Here is a 24138-nt window from a genome sequence, read left to right on the forward strand (position 1 = left end):
AACAGTAATATATAATTATATAATATATAATTGAGTAATATATAATTAAGCACTATATATTTTTACCTATAAAGCATGGGTCCAAATATTCTATTGCTAGAAAATCTATAGGCTCACACAGAGAAAGTCTAAGTGCCCTGACTTTTCAGAAGAATGGCTGGCTTTTAGTTTATTGAGGTTTCATAACAAATGCTTTTTCATTTCCTATCATATATGACTGCAGTATGTTACTATTCGGTTGTCATATTACTGTTATAATCCAGCTAATAGCCTTAGCACTTCAAAACAGAATGGTAACGATTTTACAAAACCAACATATTACCAAAGTTTTCAAACAGGTACTGGAGAAATCAGTTTGCTGTTACTCCTTCCTATACCCAGTTTCTCTATTTTTATGAGCATAATTAAAAGAAAGAAAGAAGTCCACATACATGCTATTCTTGGCAGACCTTTCCTTCTACCTGTATTCAACACCCTTGTCAATTTCATCCATACTTGTCTCACATACTGTTATCCTTTGAAAGTTTTATGAAGTAGCAGGTCGAACAGATGGGTGGCTAGCCTTGCCCAACATATGTCATAGGAAAAATATCTCTTAGGCAAGACAAAAAATAAATAAATATGTCCCTTTCCCTTTTAGGGCTGGGAACACTGAGACGACATTAAGGGAAAGCAAACATCTTTTAACCTTTACTAAGAAAAATTACTGGACAGAGATGGTCTGTAAGTAACCAGGTGATCAAAGAAGGAAGAGGCAGTTCAAATGCTAAAATCAACCCCTCAAGTTAAAATATGTACTTGCCCCCACACAGCAGAGAACTGGAATACAGAATGGAGGAAAAAAATCCAAGTCAGATTGACTGGGAGCTATTTCATGAAAGACAGATGGGAAACATTCAGATAAGCATACTATCTTGTTTAGAACACAAAGCTTAACAGATCTGTGGGAGGAAAAGGAAAGGCAACCTGAAACTCACAGTATATATGAACAGAAGAATTCAACTAATAAATGACTCACTATGGTTGTACCTGTAAAACCAGAAAAAAAGGGTAGCGGTATCTTTCCTTTTTGCCCCTTCCCTGTCCCTAAGGCTTATTAACCTGATAGCATCTAATCCTGTCTTCAACCGATGTATATCTGTGTCTTTCAACATACTACCTAAGCGCTCCCCAAGGAGAACAGTGAGGCTGATTCTGCCAGAGATTGTATCTGCCAGAACCAAGGAATCTCATTCTCCTTTGAGTGAAGGTCAGTGGATGGGGAAGAGGTCCCCAAATGTCACTGGTATGAATCTTTATAAGATATGCTCTGAAACAGGAAAACACTACAGATTACATTTTAGTAGAAGTCTAATCGCAAAAAAAAAAAAAAAAATACAATTTGGTGCTAATAGGTAGCAGTAAAAGTTTGCCAATGGAGGGTAAAATATACCTACGAGGATTTTGCACATGAATTTCTTCACAATTGTTTTAAGTCTCTATTTCACATCAAAGAATTGAAATTGGAAATTGTAGGAAATGTAAAATTGGTATGGGTCATACGAGAAAGACTATTCAAAACTGAAATTATTGGACATATACTTTAAAAAAATTTTTGAATGGCCTCTTTTACATAAAAAGAATAGGAAATGAATATTTATGTCTTTTTAAATGTCCAGATTTAACCAACTTTTTAACCAGGTTATATCCAATCATATCAAAGGAAAGGGCTTCTACTATAATTGTATATAGGTGTTTGTACAATTTTCATACTGCCTTTCATCAACAATTTGTTAAAAACTAACAAATTTTAAAATGTTTAAAACGTGAAAATGCACTTTTAAATTGGAAAACTGTTTTTAGACACAGAATTTCAAAAATCCTATATTCTTTCTGTTGACTGACTCCTTACTCAAACTTCCCCATCTCCAAAATTTAGTCCCAATCCTATGTTATTAAGAGCATTTCCATAGAAAGAAAAGATGATATATCCACAAGAGAAAGAACAGCTAAGAAGAGCATTTATAAGATGCCTTCATAGACATAAAAATACAGTGTAGATTAGTGATTAAAGACAGTAATATAGAAAGCAGCAAAAGTAACTTAATTATCCTTCATTAAAAGCAGCACGACAAACAATAAAATACTTGATTAGAGTCAAAGAAGACAAATAGTTTTCTTCCCTAATATAGGTCTCCTCACTGAACTTAGTCTTAAGATCAGTTAAGCATTTAATTCAAAGCTATGTTTGAATAACTAGAATCTGCAATTACAAATAGATTATTATTTTTTTTACAATAAAAACCTGAAATTGCAGTACACTTACTAGACAATTTTTATATTTCCTCTCCATCCCTGTCCAATCCCAGTAAAAATATACCTAACTTTTTTTTTTCTGATGGCTGGCCAGTACAGGGATCCAAACCCTAAACCTTGGTGTTATCAGCACCATGCTGTAACCAATTGAGCTAACTGGCCAGCCCTTGCCTAACCTTTTTAAAGAAGCTTATGGCAAATAAGATTTTCAGTAAATACATGAATTACCTGACTGCACAGCCATCATTAACATCTCAGGTTCCAGCAGAGTCATGATGGATTCTTCTCAGAAACAACAGTCCACAAATGTAATGAGGAAAGTCAAAGTCACAGAAAAAAGATGCTGTCTTCATAGTCTATGGAAAGCTTTCACAAATTCAATCTCATGCTTCATGCTCAAATCAGACTGAGAACTCACTCCCCTTCTCAGTGCAGTTACCAATTTATCCCACCCTTCGGGCAAGTCAAGATGGCACAGAGTAGAATTACTGCCGACAGGAAACCAAAAAGCACTCAAGTTAAGACATATGAAGTGTGGTTAGAACAGTGAGTGAGCTCCTCCCCTTGCTATTTGTCTCTGGGGGGAGGGGAGAGACACACAGAAATAGACTTTCAGAAAACAGATCAACTGCTTTTTTTCCTCTCTCTTTTTAAGAAGAGAAGATGAGGTTTTGCTCAAAACCCTACTATAAGAGACTCTGCGGAAAATGCAGCTTAGAGCAACAGATTAAACACAATCCAACAACTCAATCTCGTGAAAGAAACAGTCCAGTTACTGACCCATTAATGGGAGGTGGGGATGGGGATTAGAAACATATAAACATAGTCACACAAATAAATATGTAAGCTGAGTAAATTTTCTGAAAAAGAATTCCAATGGCTTTTTCATCTGTGATATTTATAGATAACAGGCTAAGGAAGTTGAACATTTAACTACAAAAGTTCAACTATTTTTCCACCCCCACTCCAATTAAAATATGTTTCAAAAAGTCATCTGAATACATTCCAGAGCTGTAATCTGTCTTTCCAATCTGCCATTCCCTAAAAGAGCCCCTTACTTGTGCCTATGCGAGACATACAATCTGTGAATAGACAGTTTACTGATTTTATTTGACTTTTCTAAAATACTTTATGATCATGCTGGATGTATGGAACACATAGGAAGATAGTTCCAATATATAAGAATTTCCCATTCCTGATAAAGAAACTTCAATCTTTTTTCCACTAGTATAGAGCAGATCTTCTGAATAAGAATGAACATGGGCATTTTACCTTCCATCGTAAAATCAAAAACTAGAAGCCTCTTAAATTATAGCAATTTTTTATTTACCAAAAGTTAAAAGCTCTTTCATTCCCTTCAGAGTAATTTTTACTGATGCTCATAATAATGATATTAAGATGCCTTTTAGCACATTGGAATGACTTTTAAACAGCTGAAAACTAGAAATCCATGTTTGGTATGTTTATCTAAAATTCCTCAATCTTTCTGGTTAAGTAGCAGCCTGTATCTTGAAAGCGTACTGCTGCAAACTCAGCCCAGCGAATACCTTAGTGCTTACATAGTCAAACAAATGATAAATGAAAGCACTAGGAGACCTTAAAAGAGAAAATAGTTTCAGAATGAATGAGGGCAATATTCTGTTATTAGAAGAGAGAAAGCAATGCAGATTTAGGGTGGGGAAGATTCTGTGGAAGAGAGAAAATTTTCCTTTCCTTCTCACTCTAAGAACATTGTGTTTAAAAGAAAAGCCAGAAAAGCTCTATATAGAACTGTGGGAATGACTCAACAGGCAACAGAGTGGCAGCCAGTGTGGGCTGAATGCTGCTCTGGGAAGGCAGAAGCATTCTCACTGGCCCCTTCTGCAACCAGCCTTTCAAACTGTCTTATGAAAAACGAGTAAGTTTCAACTCTCACACTAGATGATGGTCTGGTCAGAGGTTAGCAACTAAGAGAAAAGCATCCCTAAGAGATTGAGTCATTCCTTTGCTCCTATGTGGGCTGTACAATTTGCTGTGTGAGGGTTTTCCAAATGAAGCAAGTTCTCACAGTTCTGTATTAACAGGAAAATAAATACAAATTATAAGATGCCAACACAGGAGATGGTAGGAAGGGCAGAGGGCTATTTACCTCCTGCCAAAACTCCTCTCTTTGCTGAAGAGTACTCATAATGCCACAAGTGTCAATATTCCAGCCCCACCGGAGATACAGAGTCATGTGGTAGTAGTAACAATAAAACATCACATTTCAGTTGATTTCACTTTTTCAAAGCAATTCCACACTCATTATCTTATTTGCGTAAAAGGAGCTAAAGAAAAGAAAAGAAAATATTTTAACAGGAACCTAAAAAAGCTTAAAAAGAAAAAAAAGAAACCAGAAGCAACGTAATCTTTGCCTATTGCTCAGATTTTGCATTTAGCTTCAAGAGCATAAGCACAGCAACAGATTTGTTGTGAAACAGGCTTTATTTAATTAACACAGGCTCCACAATTCTAAAAGTTTGAACCCCTATGATAGCTTCAATTCCACTATTTTTGTGTGTGCAATTTAGCAACATTTCAGAGAAACAGAACTAAAGTAAACTTTAACAAGGCCTCTGCAGAAATGAACACGATTTTCAAGGTTATAACACCAAGGGAATGCAGGACAACAATCTTAATTTCCAATGTAATAAAAGCTTTGCTTCTAATCATAATTCTATAGCTAATCAATGAAAGCTTAATGTGATCTACAGTTCATTAACTTACTCTAAAGGGACAAGATACTGCAGGATATCAATATACTGTAGTTTACTGTAGCTTAAAAATGTTTAATGGTTTTTTTTAACAGTTATTAACAAGTGTTTAACAATAATAATGTAACTTTGTATATAATTTTCCCACCCCCACCCTAGACTCCTCAAAAGGCTTTTTTTTTTTTTTTTTAAAGATGACCAGTTAAGGGGATCTCAACCCTTGACTTGGTGTTGTCAGCACCATGCTCTCCGAAGTGAGCCACAGGCCAGCCTCTCAAAGGACTTTATATTCATAATCAAGAGGAACCTGACAAGCGTTTGGGTTTTTGTTTTTGTTTTTGCTAATTGACCTTCCTACTGGATTTGCTAGAGTTTCCATACTCTTATTAAAACTTCCTACTTCCTAGATTTTCTTAAAATCCTACTTTCATACCTCTTTAAGCTTTCTTCTCAGAGTCCTAAATGGTTCCTCTTTCTCTGCACCCTTCAGGTGCATCCCTTCTCTTTTATGTACTCTCCCCAGGAAATCTCATCATTTCTTAAGGTTTTAAACTACCACCTAAAAATGATCCATATCTAGCTCTGACTTCACCTGTAAGCTTCCAACTATATTATCTTTACCTGGCTAACTTAAACTCAACTTCTCCAAAAGCATACGTCCAATATCATCACCCTGCACTACCCTTCAGGGTATATTGCTTCCATTTTCCCTATCTTAGTAAGAGTACTCAGGTCCCAAACCATAAACTTAAGACTCCCCCATTTCCAGCCCTAAATATCTAATTTGTTACCAAATGTAACTAATCATCTCATAACAGATTCCTCTAATCCATTCTTTTTGTTCCATCCCTACAACCAGTGCTTTCTTTCAGGTCCTTTATATTTCTTGCCTGAAGTTTATAAATTTTAAAACTTTTAACAGCTTTTTAAAAGCTTCTTATAGAAAAGAAGCTTCTTATAGAACTTTTCTTATAGAAAAGTTCAAACATACACAAAGGTAGAAATGAACAGCATAATAAACTGTATACCAATCACTTGGCTTCAAAATTTATCAACACATGTTCAAACTTGTTTCATCTGTCCTACCCTCTCCCCACAATACATACACAGAGCACCCCGCCAACACTGGATCACTCTGAAGCATATTCTAGGCATCATCTAATTTCATCTTTATTCTGCATTCCTAAAAGACCAGAAGTATTTTTTAACATAACTACAATACCATTACTATACCCACATTTTTAAAAATCCGTAATATCATCAACTATCCAATCAGTGTCCAAATTTTCCCAGCGGTCTCAAATTTTTTAGAGTTGATTTATTCAAATAAGAGTTCAACAGGGACAACACACTGCATTTCACTGATGTCTCTTAAGTCTCTTTTAAAATACACATTTCCCCTCCCACTTTTCCTGTAGTTTATTTGTTGAAGACATCATTGGATTTTGCTAACAGTATCCCCATGGTGTTATTTAATATGCTGCTCCATCCCCTACATTTCCAGTAAATAAAGAGTTAGATAGAGGCTTGATCTAATTCAGGGTAAAGTTGTTGACAAGAACACTTCTAAGATGGTAACATAAACTTCAGCAATACCTTCTTCACTCTCCAGCCTTGCTTCTATTAAAAACCATCCTTGTTACCAATTGCTTCTTATTCATCCTTCAAAACTCAGTTTGGGTACTGCCTTCTCCAGAAAGTCCTCCCTGATCCTGGCACTCTCCCCACCTTTCTCACAACCTCCATAGATAAGCTAAATACCCCTCATTTAGGATCCCCCAGCACCTGTGCCCACCTCCACTACATGGCTTAATTCCTCTGCATTCCCAGATCTCGCAGTGTCTGCCATGTAACAGCATTCATAAATGTGTGCCAAATGGTATGAAAGCACTATTTATCGCAGAAAATTCAAACAGCGTGGGAAAAATTCATAACAACAAAAGAATCACTACCTACCCAGAAAGGACAGGTACACTGCTAACATTTTCATTATAGCACATGCTGAAGGTGCTATTATTTAAGTACTAAAGTACAGGGTTAACATAAATAGGGACAACCACATTAATACCCTCAGGAATACTAACTAAGTCCTAATGAGAATGAAAATACAGAAATTGTAGGGAATGAATAGGAGAAACCAGAAAAACAGACAGCCTGGCTCATCTACAAAATAACCTTTAACCATAGAAGGCTGTTAACCTCACTAACAACTGATACCAATTTCTATGATGGAATGTAATATAGACACGTACACAAAGAAATAACAAATGTCTTTTTACGACCCCTGTGGGATTTCCGAACACTAAAATGTAATTCTCTTCCTGTGTCCATTTCTGATTTGGGTTCTCACAAGTGCATGCATGAGTTTACTAAGGTTTAGCTCTAAAAAAATCTAATTATATTGAAATTTCACAGGTTCCAACTAGTTATGAGTTCCCCCCAGATGCCTGGTGTTAGGCGAAATTAAAACACCCAAAAGATAACATAACCCAGCACCTTGGCAAGTCACTGCAGGTCCTGGGCAGCTTCTACTTCATGTGACCACAACTTACTACCAATAAAGAACCCGGTCAAGACCTGCAAACCTGGCAGGATCACTCATTATCATAGATGTTATTCACTGGCCTCAGGATAAATAAGGGCTATATTTTCAGCTCACTTTCCAAGGGATAGCAAATGTCAAGGGCTACAATAGCCATAAATATGAACAGCCAACTCATTCATACTGTTATGTCTGAAATACTGTCATTATGCACCATGTCAATGCCAATGGAGACACAAAGAAAAGAATGAATCTGACTGACACTGTCTCTGGATTCGAGACCTTATAGTGAATTAAGGTAGAAAATCCCTAACCAACAATTAAAAAAAGAAAAAATTAAAGTGCTAAATAAGAGTACAAACTATGAGCTAACCAAATGTGAAGAAAGCAGCAATTAATTCTGGTTACAGAAGACTTGGATTGCTTCTTACTTATTTCACTTCCTACTCATTTCACATCACTTTCTCCCTCACTCTCTCCACTGACATACTGGTACTCCTTTAGTTCTTTTGTGCCATTTTTCCCCAATAACCTTCCCCATAGCTAGTTCTCCACCAGCCTTCGCTCATGCTCTTCCACCTTTCTTTTGTTTAGCAAACCACTACTTATTCTTTGGCTCTCAGCTCAAATGTCTCTTCCTTAAAGAAGCCCTTCCCGACCAATGCCCTCACCTACATTAGAATCCTATTAAATCGTTACTCTAACATCTCGTGCTCTTAAAAAAAAAAAAAAAAAGCATTTACCAAAGTTTGTAACTATGTATTGGCTTATATTAATTCTTTGTTTAATCTTTCTCTCTTTCATGGAACTGTAAGTTCCAAGACAATGAGAACCTTATCTCTCTTGTTCATTACTGTCTCTCCAATGCTTACCACACAGTTGGTGCTCATCAGTCGCTGAAAATATTTTTCATCATTAAAATGGTAGAACTCTTTAAGTCAATATTTCTACATATAAGGAAATTATGCAAAATGCAGGAAAACCTTTAAAAGATGTTCATCCAAATATTAGTATAAGTGTAAAAAATAGAAAATGATTCAAATGTCCAATCAGGGAGAAACTAAATAAATAATGGCACAGAACAAAATGTTATGCATCCATTAAAAAGGCTACTTACAAAAATATTTCAATGACATATGAAAAATCTTAAGCTATGATGCTAAATGAAAAAAGCAAGACACATAATTGGATCTATAGTATTAGCTCAGTTACTTTAAAAACATGAACTTGGAAGAACACTGGAGAGAAATAAACCACAAGCTAACAGCAATTTTCTCTGGGAGATGGGATCCATTACGTGTTTTTTGTTTTTATTTTTTTGGAGCAGGGATTCTATCTGGTATCTGTTTATTCTCCAGAAGCCTACCACAACATTTGATGAATAAGTGAGAATAGAAAATTTATCATCTCTAAGTGCTGGGATGAAGCAGGTTATGAAATTCTCTAAATCACATTATAAACAGAATCATTTAATGAATTGAAATGCTTAAGATTTCGGCATTTTCAATTGGGAGACCTAATCTAGAAAATCCTTGAGGCTTCCTAGGGAATATAATTAACAAATCTCTTTCCTCTTCCCAAGATAAAATTGTAATTTGGATCAGAAATTGCCCACTCAAAATTTTTACTTCTCTCAGCAATTAATTAGTACCTCCTGTGCTACACTACAGCATGAAAGGATACAGTTTGTACCCTTAAAGATAAAAACACATTTTCTGCCCTTCCTTCCACAGACTGCACATATGAAAAACAAATGAGTACTTCCTAAATCTTACACAAAGGAGAAAAAACCACTATGAAACGGGAACAAGGATGTCCTTTTCACTCCCATTCTCTCGCAGACTGCACATATGAAAAACAAATGAGTACTTCCTAAATCTTACAAAGGAGAAAAAACCACTATGAAACGGGAACAAGGATGTCCTTTTCACTCCCATTCTCTCCTGCTTACTTCTCTTCACATAACTCTTCCCATCCCACCAAGTGCCTCAACAATAGACACATACAAACTGTATGTTTGTTTATATATTCAGAAAAATATTTGGGATCAGCAAAAACATTTAGAAAAGAACTTTTTTAGAAAAAGAAATATAGCATTTACAACAGAATTAAAATATATGAAACATCTAAAAGTAAATCTAGCAAAAGATATGTAAGACCAGCACAGAGAAAACTATAAAACCTCATTGGTATACTTTACAGAAGATCTGAATGAATGGAGAAAATATACCACATTCACAGTACAATAGTCTAAAGATATTAATTCTCCCCAAATTGGCTTATAGATTTAATGCAATTCCAATCGAAATCCTGTAGTAATTTTAAAATTCATTTAGAAACGCAATGGACCAAGAATAGCCAAGAAAGACACTCTTAAAAAAGAACAAGGTGGGGCCGGCCCGGTGGCGCACTGGAGAAGTGCGCCGCTTGGGAGTGCGGCAGCACTCCCGGCCGAGGGTTCAGATCCCATGTGGAGACTGGTTCCTGCTCACTGGCTGAGCGCAGTGCGGGTGCAACACCAAGGGTTGCAATCCCGTTGCCGGTCCCCGGTACGGGCGCGACACCGAGGGTTGCGATCCCGTTACCGGTCAGTAAAAAAGAGACAAAAAGGAAAAAAAAAAAAAAAAAGAACAAGGTGGGAGGAGTTACTCTCCCATCTAACAGAGCTTATTACAATTATAATTAAAATTGTGAGGTACTGGTGTACGCACAGACAAATAGGCCAATGGAACCAAATAGCAAGATCAGGAGCACACCCATACATAGGTAAGTATATGAAAGAGGTAGCTCTGCTGAACAGTGGGGAAAGAAAACTATTTCCAATAAATGGAAATCCATTTGGGGAAAAAAAATTAAATTGGGCCCTACCTTACCCCATACAAAAAATTATTTCCAGAAACACAAGACACAAAACTCACTATAAAAGACTCACATATCAATTACACTCAATTCAGAAATTCTTAATCAAAATACAGTAAAGAAAAAGAAAAAGACAAACCATAGAGTAGGAGAAGATATGTACAATGCATTTAAGTAACTACAAACTAGTACTGTATTCAGAATATAAGTTTAGTAACCCTTCACCAAAATGCTTGAGACCAGAAGTGTTTCTGATTTTGGAACATTTGCAGAATACACACCAGTTAAGCATCCCTAATCCAAAAATCCAAAATCTGAAATGCTCCAATGAGCATTTCCTTTCCTTAAGCATCATGTTTTGAATTTTGGAACATTTCAAATTTCAGATTTTCAGATTATAAATGCTTAACCTTTATTTAAAGAACTTCTTTTACTGAACAACAAAAAAAGCGACAATAGAAAAAAATAGGCAAAAGATTAAACATGCCACTCACAAAAGAAAAAATCTGAATGGTCAATAAATATGAAAAAACAAACATTCAACCTCATGAGAAAACATTAAAATAAAAATCAAGAACGTGGGCCGGCCCGGTGGCGCACTGCTACAGTGCGCCACTTGGGAGTGCGGTGGCGCTCCCGCCGAGGGTTCGGATCCCACATACAGACCGGTTCCCGCTCACTGGCTGAGCGAGGTATGGGAGCAACACCGAGGGTTGCGATCCTTTTGCCGGTCCCGGTCCGGTACGGGCGCGACACTGAGGGTTGCGATCCGTTGCCAGACATGAAAAAAGACAAAAAGGAAAAAAAAAAAATTCAGGAGCCTGAATACAGAGGGAAAGTTAGAGTTGTTGGGAAAGATTTCAGTTAATTTATATGCTAAGGAGAAAGAGTTCAGAAAGAAAGGCTGAAAATACACCAATACCTTGGCCCCAGCAGCAACAGCTGCCTTCTACTCCACTGAGATGGACTCCACTGTCAACACCAATTTTCTCCACTTTCTGCCCAGATAACAGAGATTTGTTGTTTGTTGTCTGCCATCACCTCTACTGCCACTCCTCCTACCCCAGAGGAAAGTCCTTAATCCTGCCCAAGGCAGAGCCAATACCTTTGGATTCCATCCTCTCACATGTCCATAGGAACCCTACTCCACCAGTGATCCTTTTTCCTTTTCTGTTTCTTCCACCTTTCCCTCTGGATTAACTCTCTTCCCTTAGCAGATAAGTAAGCTGAAGTCTCTTACTTCAGAAAAAAGAGTGAAAATTATAAATAAGAAAAAAAAAAAGAAAGAAAACCAACCTGCTTTAGTGTCCACTATTTCCCAAATACTCTCCTAGTCACTATGGATGTAAAAACAGAGTTTTTGCCTCTAGTGGGACAAACAAGTAAACCATACATCTATTCATTCAATAAATATTTGAGTGCCTACCTACTATGAGCCAGGACTTGGGTATATACCAGTGAACAAAATAAAGTTTCTGCCCTCATGAAACGTACTATCAGAGGAGAGAATATAGACAGTGAACACGCACACATAAAATGACATAGTTATAAGTGCTTTGAGGAAAAACAAAGCAAGATAGAGAGTAACGGGAAAGGCCTTCTTGGGGAAAATGACATTTGTGCAAGAATCTCTATGAAGATACAACAAGTACAAGGTCCTGGTACAGGATCATGTTTGGTACATTCAAGTAACAGCAAGAAAGTCAGTGTGGCGGAAGCAGAGAAGTCAGAGCTGGGGACTTTAGTAAGAGATGAGGTCAGAGAAGACACAGGGGCCCCATCATGAGAACAACGATTTCATCATAAACTTCATGAGAAGGCATTGAAGGGTTTCAGAAGGAGTGTAGCAATGTCTAATTTCAGTTTACTCGTTGCTGAGTAGAGAACTGCAATTACAATATAGGGTGACGAAGTACGATGATAAAGGGCAAACCAAAAGGGGCACCTAACACTAAACATGAGTTAGGAAAGACTTCTCAAAGAGAGTGATGCCTGAGCAGAATACCAATAGACAAGTAAGAGCAAGAAGAGTGGGGAAGAGAACAGATATCCCTAATAAAGGGCACAGATGTAGAAAAGACACAGGGGTTGAACAGACCCCTGCATCAAACAAAATACTATATAAAAATATACTATTTATTATGCCTACAAGACAAAGATATGCAGGAATAAACCTAATAAATATTTGCATGACCTTTATGAGGAAATCTGTAAAACTCTGTAAGACATTAAAGAAAACCCATTTAATTGGAGAGAGGAAACTAATGAACAGGAAGACCCAATATTTTAAAATGTATATTTTCCCCATTTACCTATAAATGATACATTTCAAACCAAAGTCCCAACAGGTATATATACAAGACATATTCAAGAATATCTGTCTTGTATCCATACAAAATATATAAGGATTCCATAGCAGCATCATTCATAATAGTCCCAAACTAAAAAAACCCAAATGTGTATCAGCAGTAAAATGAACAAATAAACTGCAGTATATTCTTATAATAGATTGATTTACAGCAATGGAAATAAACTACCGCCACATACAATTCAACACAGATGAATTTCAAAAATAAAAGCAGCCACCAACAGAATACATGCAGTATGATTCCATTTATACAAAGTTTAAAAACAAGCAAAACTAACCTATGGTGTTAGAAATGAGGATGGTAATTTCCTTTGGGCAGGAAGAAGGGAGTATTGATTGGGAAGAAGCACAAGGATGGGAGGGGGTTCTGGGACGCAGGTAATATTTTATTTCTTCATTAAGTAGTAGTTACACACAGGCGTTTTTACTTTGTGATAACTCAACAACAAGGACACTTACAAGTTGTATGTTATTTTGTATTTGTTAACAATTGAATAAAAGGAAGTGTACTGGGTCTGCAATTTACTTTGATATGCATCAAAAACATAAGATGGACTGATGGACAGACAGACAGACATATATGTTATAAACATTATCAATGGTAGAATCTAAGAGGTGGGCATACAGGTGTTCATCATAAAACTTTCTACTTTATTGGGCCGACCCCGTGGAGCACTCGGGAGAGTGCGGCGCTGGGGGCGCAGCAGTGCTCCCACCGCAGGTTTGGATCCTATATAGGGATGGCCGGTGCACTCACTGGCTGAGCGCGGTGCGGCCGGTCACAAAAAAGACAAAAAAAAAAAAAAAAAAAAAAACTTTCTACTTTATTACATATTTTAAATTATTGTGATAAAATACTTGAGGAAAAAAAATATTTTTGGTAGAACTTGACAAGCTAATTCTAAAATCATGGAAAATTAAACAGGTAAGAATAACGAAGACAACTTTAAAGAAGAAAAAGGCGGAGCCGGCCCGGTGGTGCACTGCTGCAGTGCACCACTTGGGAGCGCAGTGGCGCTCCCGCCGAGGGTTCGGATCCCACATACAGACGGGTTCCCGCTCACTGGCTGGGCGAGGTGCGGGGGTGCAACACCGAGGGTTGCGATCCCGTTGCCGGTCCCGGTCCAGTATGGGCGCGACACTGAGGGTTGCGATCCGTTGCCGGACACGAAAAAAAAAAGAAGAAAAGGGCAAGGAGAGACATGTCCTAACAAAAGCAATACTGATTTTCAAGCAATATTAACTAAAATGATGTAGTATTGACACATGGTTTAAAACGTGAGAAACAATATTATTATATATTGCTTAGGAATATATTTATATATAAAAAAAAACCAAACAAAATACAAATATGTCTGGCAATAAAATACCAAATTCAAGTCAGTAGTTACCTCTGAGGATGAGGGAGATTTCAGGGAGACTACACAAGTTGGGTAGTAACTTGAGTATACAGGTACTTGCTACATTATTCTTTTCCTTTTTGGTGACTGGCCAGTATGGGAATCTGAACCCTTGACTTTGGTGTTATAACACAGTGCTCTAACCAAATGAGCAAACCAGCCAGCCCTACATTATTCTTTATATATTTTTTAAAAATCTTAAGTATTTCAAAACAAATTATTTTTTCAATTAAAAAAGTTTGAGGAATGAGTACATGGTTTGTAAATGGTACTAAAAGTAGTTTAACAGGCTGAAGAAAATACCAGAAATGGAGGAATAGTAAGAGAGGAAGCTATAGAAACAGACTAGAACCTGCAAAGTCTTGTGAAACAGGCCAAGAAATTTATTTTGCTTTTGTTTTTATCCCACAGTGAAATCACTGAAAAGTATTAAGTGAGGGTGTTGTAAAAGATTACTCTGGCAAGGTATAGAACAGGGTGAATTTCCTGATGACAGAGGCTTGTTTACAATTTAATCCCTAATCTTAGCAGTTTATAATACATTAATGCTCAACAAATATTTGCTGAATTAATAAATTTATAGAAAGAACGGGATAGGGAAATAAAGAAGTAGGAAGACAAATTAGGAAGAAATTATAATAATGCAGGCAGAAAGTGTTGGGCTTACAACGATCCCTTAAACTTACCACTATTTCTCTATTTTACAAGAAATATTAAGATTATAAGAAACTTTCAAGAGACATGAAATAAAGTAAGGATCTATAACATTATAAACATGAAGATCCTCGTTCAAATAAGGCAATGCAATAATTCCATATCTACTCACCATTCTTTCGCTCACTAAGTGGAGGCAAATTGAGATTCCTGCCAGGGTGGAGGCCTAGGGTCAGCTCGGGCTGCAGGGAGAGCTCCTGCAGTTCATTGGCAACAGCTTCACTCTGGGGACTGGGTGCTGCAGACAGGGACACGAGCACTGGTTCATCATCATTTTCGCCAGCCCCTCCTCCGTCCAGCCCATTCACAGCAATGACGGAAGGGGGCAGGCACACCACACTGGAGAAATCCACTTTGGCTTTCGTGATGGCAATCTGGAAATGGAAGAAGAAACAAAAAGTTTAGATGGTACCATGAAAAAACTATCCCACTGAGTATATGCTGAATACTAATATTATAAATTATATGACTGGCACACTGCCATTATTCTTAAAACCTTTTTGTAACATAAGCTAGCATCATTATTAAATATATATGCTCACAGAATATATGAGATTTCAAGTCTGATGCTGTCCTCAACCAGTTCACTTGGGAGAACAACATACAATTGTAATAAAAGTAGCACACACATGTATAATGGGATAAAAGGAAATGCCAGTCAAGGAGAACAGCTGTGAGATAAATGCTGTCTTTCAACTACTAAAGGAAAGTATTCATTTCTTTTTCTTTTGTTCCTTTTTTTTGGGGGGGGGGTGTCTGGCTGGTACAGGGATAGAACCCTGGACCTTGGAGTTATCAGTAACACACACTAACCAACTGAGCTAACCAGCCAGCGCCCACACCACCTCAAACCCCCTCCCCCCCCTTTTTTTTTTGCCTTTTTGGGGTTTTTTTGGATAAGGAAAGTACCTTGAGAAATAACATTTCGTGAGTATCCACAAGGTACTAAAGTATCATACTGTACCAATATAATCTAGGGGAGAAAATTTCCCTAGGAAAACAATTCCCAAGTCATTAGATTCCATAAAGAAATATCAAAATAGAGATGTCTGTTTAATGATGGATATTAGCCCAAATATTTTAACCTACATACATATTTAATCATAGAAAACAGGACTAGATATTAAAAACAAAACACCTAGTAACAAGAAATGAACAAGATCTTTAAAAATGACAAAGAATACATAACATGACGGCCTTTTCAACAACATGAGAATTAATGGTTAAATAAATTAAGAATATATTAATTCACTGAACCCTATGCAGTTATTAAGAATAATTTTGGGGATGGCCAGTTAGCTCAGTTGGTTAGAGCAAGGTGCTGATAACACCAAGGTTTCCAGGGTTTGACACCTGTACTGGCCAGCCACCAAAACAGGGAAATGTTTATTCTATAATTACCTTTAAGAAAAATAAGATATGAAAATACATGTTCATATAAAAATACTACACAGAGAAAAAAAAGACTATAAGGAAGTAGACGAAAATACAAAAAAAAGGGTTTTGATGGCACAATGAAAATTTTTTCCTTTTACTTTCTTGCACTTTCCAAATTTTCTCTAAAATACTTACATTGCTTTTATAATGAAAAAGCTATAGTTTGGTTTTTTTTTTTTTAATCTATAAAGGGAAATTACCAGTGAATCCCCTGCAGACTTATGTGAAGACTTTAGTCTAATTTGCTTCAGATGAAGAAACCAACAAAATATTGGAAAGGAAAGGCATTGAAAACTAAGACCATCACATTCTGCCTTCATGTAGGCAATGGTGTCCCCAGACCTAACTGTAGTTCTGGACCATGGTTTGGAATATGTGCTTTTAAAAGAACAAAAACTCTTAAGTCCTAAAGAAAAGCAAGAGGAGGATGGTATCAAAACTTCAGCCCTGGGACCTAGGAAAAGTGGCTTCACACAGAATAACAGGTTTTCCATGAACAGATGTTAAATCACTATGGACTACAAGAGTACACACCTCTCATTAGAAAATTGAGAAATTTAATTATGACAATAACAACTGAATATGCAGTAGATAGGACCTGCAAACGGTGTTTGCACAAAATAGGCACTCAATAAATAGTTGCTGACTGAACAAAGAGAGAAGCAAATAAAAGATACATAAGGATAATCTGGGGACCAAGACAGGCAGGTCTGGGGGAAAATCTAGGTAAACACAAGGAAAACTGCATGAAAGGTACAGAAACACTAAGAATAATGTTAAGAAGTCAAGAACAGGAATCGGCAAACCACATTCCACTTAAGTACTACAGCTGAACCGTTGAGCTAGCAGCACAGTTTCATATAAAAAGTTCTTAACCAAACAGCAAAACCCCATTATTTCAAACTTAACTGATATTTGTAATACTATAACTTGGTGTGAGATTAAATAAAATTTTATGCTACCTGGGGGAGGAGGGTTAAATAAAAGACTGCCAGTGATTTAACAGTACTTACCATATTTAGAGAAAAACTAATATACTACCTCAGAATGTATAACTCTTTACATGATTACAAAGTAGACTAACATATCAAATGTTAATATGTAAATGAATATTTCTCATTTCAAATGAGTTATTTTTTTCATTATAAATGGCCTGGCAACCACGTTATAATGGGTACAGTTTTGGTTTTGCAAGACAAAGAAGTTCTAGAGATTTGCTGTACAACAATGTGAATATGCTTAATAATACTGTACATTTAAAAATGGTTAAGAGGTAAATTTAATGTCACTTTTTTACCACAATAATAAAAAAATGGCCTGGCCAAAATAATTTACTAAGTTAACTCATATTACTGTACATTTAAAAATAGTTAAGAGGTAAATTTAATGTCATTTTTTTACCACAATAATAAAAAAATGGCCTGGCCAAAATAATTTACTAAGTTAACTCATATTAAACTCATATCATTTGTGTGCTTGAAAGAATAAAACCATATATTCTTTAAAGTGTTCTTTAATTTACTTTTCACTAATTCAGAACAACCTTCCACCTATTACTTTGAATTAAATAATTATCATTATTGCTGGGATTCAGAGATTTTACATTCACATTTGTTACTATTCCCAAGAGACAATAAAGATCCACCACACTGATATCATAATTTTTCTAATGAAGTTAAACTGCACGAGTCTGTGATTCTGGTATGCACTTAGTACACATAACCAGTACTTCTAGAAAATGATTTTATTTAAAAGAAACTGTGGAAAATAGTCCCCATAAGAAAGTCAATCCAAGTGCGAGGCATGAAGAGAAAGTGAAGTTTAAAAAATGATTTTTCTCAGACACATACATTTTGAATAGATTAAAGAAAGAAGTACCAAACTTGGTAGTGACCTGGACCATGATAGTGCCTCCTACTGCCCAGAATTTTTTTTTAAAAAAAAGCAATTTAAAAAACTGTTTTAGCAAGTTTTCCATTCAGAATTTATTTTAACAGCTTAGTAATTAAGTTCCACATTTATAGAATCATTAAGGGCTTGACAGGTCACTTAAATCTTATATAAATACATTACCACACATTTTTATTGGGTAAATTATATGCTATGCTGATACTTGTTAATTTAAGGATTTCAAAAGTTTCAGGATATATCTTTTTAAAATGCCAATATTAAACTGTATTACAATAAATTTCTTCCATAAAGGTCATGGGGACAGGTGGAAGAAATAGAACAAGAGTGGCCGAATGTTGATAACTGTTGAAGCTAGGTATTGAGTATATAGAAATTCATTTTGGGCCGGTCCCATGGCTCACTTGGGAGAGTGTGGCGCTGGTAGCGCCGAGGCCACGGGTTCGGATCCTATATAGGGATGGCCGGTGCACTCACTGGCTGAGCGTGGTGCGGACGACACTAAGCCAAGGGTTACAATCCCCTTACTGGTCAAAAAAAGAAAAAGAAATTCATTCTACTATTTTATCTACATTTGCGTATGTTTGATAACAGTCCTAGAATGTTTTTTAAAACAAGATTCTTCTGTAGAACAAAGGGAAGCCTTGGTGAGACTATAAGCAAGATTTCCTTGAGCTTAGGAAATAGACCAGAAATCAAGTATAAGCACTGACAAAAGAAAAGACAGAAAAACTTAGCATAAAATATATACATTGGAAAAATTTATTTCTCTAGCAAACACACTACTCTATTCGTTTTGAAATAACTCACGGGAGAAGATCCCAGTAAACTATGTCAATCTAGACACAAGATCCAAAGATGCTGAGACATAGCCACTATGGACTATTAAGTCCGTTCTACCAATTTCTGAATACTCCTAAAATTGTATTTACTGTAAAACTTGCATTACATTTTAATGCTGTAAATTTTTAATTCTACCAAATCCAAGATCAACTTTTCTTTTTCATCAAAGGATCACTAACTCCAGTTTCTAGGCTGCTGATTCACATATGATCAGTAGCAGCCAGAACAAAAACAAGATGGGGGCAGGGTCATCTCCCACAACCCATCTGTTTCCTCTCTTGCTGGTCTGATTCTGCCTCATCTTTTCACTACCCCACCTCACCCCACTTTTGGGCTGCATGCCTTCTGCCAGTGCAGAGCAGCACATGTAACTAGAAGCAAGAGCATAAAATGTGTTAGAGAAATGGAAGAGCTCTGACAAAAAGGTGAAACTTTAAAAAGTAAGTACTGGCAGGATTTCTTTATCATGACCTATGACAAAGAGTTGGTTTCATGCAACCAAATGGTATGGTTCTTCTGAAGATGGTATGATTCTTCTTAAAAAAAATTTTCTACATGCCAGGTACTGTTCTGGGTGCTGGCAGTTAAAGTGAATAAAACAAAGTTCCTGCCCTCAGAAAGCTTATATTCTTCCAGGAGACAGAACTGCATGAACAAAAACATAGATGTGAGAAAATGTGGAGTATATTCCAAAAGGGCAATCCAGTTTGGCGATCACATGGTTCAAGTACAAAAGTTATGTGAGATGAGCCTGGAACAGCAAGCTGAGTCTAGCTCTAGGAAGGATGGAGTGAGTGTCATCATCAAATTTTAGAGAATTAATATGGCAGTGGGGTATATATTGGATTGGAAAAAAGGAATATGAGGTGGGTGGAAAGATTACAAAGCTACTTCATTAGGCAACGTATAACATGTTGAGATCCTAAATTTGGGTAATGCAGAAAGAAGGGAACTGTCACATGACTTAACTGGCTCAGAACAGGTCTCAAATCTTTGCCGAATTAATTTTGAATGAGTGAGTTGGGGTTTATATGAGATAGGATGTGTTGGTATTTGGTTGCAGGGAAGAAAAGAGAGAGATATCAAAGATGACTCCAAGGTTTTAAGCCAGAGTGACTGCAAAAATGGTGTTCTGCTAATAGAAACAGAAAAGAGGAGGAATTTTACCTGAGAGGATAATGAATTTGATTTTGTACACTGGGTCCAGGGACCAAAGCCAAATCATGGAAACGTCATTTGGGTTTCCATTAGACACATGAGAAGGAAAACATGGAAATGAAGATACAATGAGATTAACAATAAACAAGAATAGGAAGAGAATAACAGAAAAAAAGTAGGGAGAGTATGAGAAAGAGGTAAAGGTATAGATAAAAGGGAAGGTAAAATGCTATCAAACCCGACTCAGTTGATAACTCAGGAATTCCTAATCTCAGATTGCCTACTTTGGATCTTAGACCATACTTCTGACTCCTAAAATTATCATATACATTAATCTAATGTATCTAATTACATATCAGCAGTTCCTGCTCACACTATTATGCTGAGGGGCAACAAGATGTCCCAACTTAAAGACACATGTAAGCTCAAGGGCTTATGTAAAGGGACATGATCCCACCAGATGGAAGCAGCAGAAATAAATAAAAACAGAAGAAAAGTAAAAAATGCTTTTTTTCCCTAGGCTCAACACTTTTTCTACTGATTACTTCTCTACACCATTTCCAATAAGGTCCTGCCACATATTCATAGCTTACAGCATAACCTAATGGTATTACGTACACAAGGGAACAATTTCCCTTAACTGAGGAACAAAAAATGCCTTTTAATCTCCTGGTACCTAAGAAGACCTTCCAGGGTAGACCAGACCTTCATTAATGCACTCAACAAATATGTATTGATCAGGCACTGTTCTAGGCACTGGGAATGTGACAGAAAATATCCCTGCTTTCAGGAAGGTTACATTATAGTGGGAGAGACATAAAAATAAAAGTAAATAAATATACAATAATTTCTGATAACTGTAAGTGTTATGTATGCCTGGGGGCCAGTGGCTAACTTAGATTAAATGGTCAGGAAAGGTCTGAGGAGGTGATATCTGAGCTGACACTTGAATAATAACCAACACTTAATACTTGTTATAAGTGAGGCACTTTATGTGTATATATTCAATCTTTACAACCCTAAGGGGTACTTACTTATATTATCCAATTGTTTACAGTTGAGGAAACTGAGGTACTAAGAGGTTAAATAACTTGAACCCAGGCAGTGAGGCTTCAAAACCCATGCCCTAATCACTGTACAATCTGACTCTGCTTGAATTTGACAAGGAACAAACAGCCATGCAGAGGGAACAGCATATGCAAGTTTAAAGGCCATGAGGTGGGAATGAGCTTGGCATCTTGAAGGAACTGAAAGACCAGCATAGCCAGACAGCAGAAGAGAGGGGAGAAGTATATTTTAGGAATAACTGGATGCCACTCAGAAGTTTTAAGCAATGGAGTAATATGATCTGATTTATCTTGGCATCTTGAAGGAACTGAAAGACCAGCATAGCCAGACAGCAGAAGAGAGGGGAGAAGTATATTCTAGGAATAACTGGATGCCACTCAGAAGTTTTAAGCAATGGAGTAATATGATCTGATTTATCTTCTTGAAAGATCACTTGGGCAGGTGTACAGAGAGAGAATGGATTATAGGATAGCTGTTCACCTTTGTCTGTCTCCTGATTTTGAGTTTGGAATAATTTACTATTCTGCTTGTCCCTCTAATAACAATAAAATAATGTTGTTCTAGAAAAATGTTATAATATGTGACCTGCATCTTAGTAAATCATATCACTAAGTGTGGTGATATGACCTCAAATAAGTCATCCTGTATAAAAATTGATCATTACTATCTGTCCTGTTATTATGAAGGGTTTCATAAGAAGGTATTCTGAAAAGCACAGAGAGATTAACTACAAGGTAGTATTTTGTTGCAAACATTTAACAGAAATTTGACAATTTGCCTTAAACAACCCCCCACCCCTGAACAGGCTGCTTGAAATTTAAAGCTCTGTTTTGACGAGATGATTTTGTTACATTCCTTGAATTTCATTCATGTTCACAAACACTACAGGTATGCTCTCCGTATGATTGCTAACCCTTCCTCATTCATGTTCAAATGTGTTCCACTTTTTAAATGCGGTATTCTATTTGTCTTTTAGATATTTCTTCTCTAAGAAGCAGTGATAGATAAGTCCACATGTATAAAAGACCTGAACACATTTATATATGATCTGAACATATTTTATGTATTCACCTACAAAATTATATAACCTGTTATGAGACAATTTTCAGGTTAGAAATTCTTCAGTCGCTTCCACTCTCACACTAAAACCCTATACACCAATAAGCCAGGACAACCTGAAATGCTGCCAGGCCTCAGAAAGCCTGCCATCAAAAGAAAATCTGCCATACAGAAAATCTGCCATAATGATAATGTTCAGGTATGAATGATATGAAAAAGACTAGTTATTTTAGAACATATTAACTTTGGAATGAAAAACTTGTTGAGACAAACCTCATCTCAGATGAAGACAGGCAGCAGTTGGGGGGAAAGGAAGACATTGACAATATTGTGCTTTGTTTCCACACTACAATGGAGTGTTTGAAGAGAAGCCCTATTTTCCAGTGCCAGAAGCCTCATATCCTTAGGTTTCCCAATGAGCTCTCTCCCTATATGTCAAGAATATGCTCCTACTTTACAAAAGGAACCATAAATATTCTCCTACATTCTTAAGCAAATATTTTAAAACACTGAGAAAAAAATATCCTGCCATAAAAAGAAGAAAAAAGAAACTGTCATAATTTTGCAAGAGCATCCAAATACAGCAACATACACTCAGAGAAAGGTATAGATTCAAGGCTTCAGTGTGTCTGCGGGTCAACAAGAGGTCAGGCCTACAGCTCCTAAGCACCTACTGATGCCACCATGAGGGACTCTCAAGGACAACACACACACTGGTGACAGCACTTCAGCATTAGAGCTAAAACACTAAGGCAATAACCAGCATGTTCATGAATTATTCTTCCCATTACATTTTAATTGTAAAAACTACCTTATTAATTAAACTAATCTACTCTGGTAAGATCAGTTAACATACAAAAGCAATGGCTCTTCAAGTTACCTTCACGGAATAGAGTACAAAGTTCATGTTTAAAAATGCATTTTTACTTTCTCATGGTTATTAAAGGCTTCAATCAAGGCAGAACCTCTAGAAATATAATTAACCTTGACAATTTAAAGAAAAACAGCTCCTAAGACATGGCTCATTATTCTTCCCTTCTGACAGCTTCAGAAGGAAACAACACTTGCTTCAAATAGTATTACTCTTAGCCAATTAATATACCGAAAAAGGTACTGAGAATTTCTGATGGAGTAAAATGTAAGATATTTTAATACAATTTAAGACTCGGCACAATAATATCCAAAGCTTTAAAACAAAGAGGGAAGAGGCAAAGACATCCATTTTCCAAACAAAGGAAACAATACAACAAAAGTGCTCTCCACAGCAGAACACTCCTAGGAGTTTCCACATTACAACTACATTTAAAAGCAATTATTGTAGAATTTATAAAACACTAAGAAATGCAGCAGCACCAGTCAGCTGTCAGTAGTGTGCATTTTGAAGGCACCTGCATAGGCAACAAGCATGGTGTGGATAACAAAAAAAAAGAAAAGGTAAACATACATCTGCATGTAAATCTTCAAATAATCCTGTTGGCGACATATCTTAAAATGGAAAGGTTCTAAATGAATCAAAGAGAAAGGAAGCATACTGAAGATCTATATCTAAAAGAGAAGAACCATCTGAATGCTGTAACTCAGATATCTTAGAAGGCATGAAAAAAGAGAATACAATGGGAAGAGAATTATGAACACTTTTAAATATCGGAGACTACCAATAAGAAGCAGGAAGTAGGGGCCGGCCCCGTGGCGCACTGCTACAGTGCGCCGCTTAGGAGCGCGGCGGCGCTCCCGCCGAGGGTTCGGATCCCACAT

At 36.6% G+C, this 24138-nt stretch overlaps 1 protein-coding gene across 3 annotated transcripts in view; it reads right to left on the reverse strand.

The window, feature by feature from the left end:
• MKL1 (megakaryoblastic leukemia (translocation) 1) overlaps positions 1-24138 on the reverse strand; it is a 188817-nt gene that overhangs the window by 108920 nt on the left and 55759 nt on the right. For 2 of the 3 annotated variants that reach the window (XM_008566683.1, XM_008566680.1), the window contains one exon: positions 15023-15284. Coding sequence is in view for 1 of the 3 variants with exons in the window: in XM_008566679.1 (XP_008564901.1) it covers positions 2524-2569 (46 nt within the window). In the remaining 2 variants the exon portion in view is untranslated. Of the gene's footprint in view, positions 1-2523; positions 2831-15022; positions 15285-24138 lie in introns of those variants that run through there. The other variant, XM_008566679.1, reaches the window with a different exon arrangement.

Source organism: Galeopterus variegatus, unplaced genomic scaffold (assembly GCF_000696425.1).
Source record: "Galeopterus variegatus unplaced genomic scaffold, G_variegatus-3.0.2 Scaffold262, whole genome shotgun sequence".
Taxonomy (NCBI): Eukaryota; Metazoa; Chordata; class Mammalia; order Dermoptera; family Cynocephalidae; genus Galeopterus; species Galeopterus variegatus.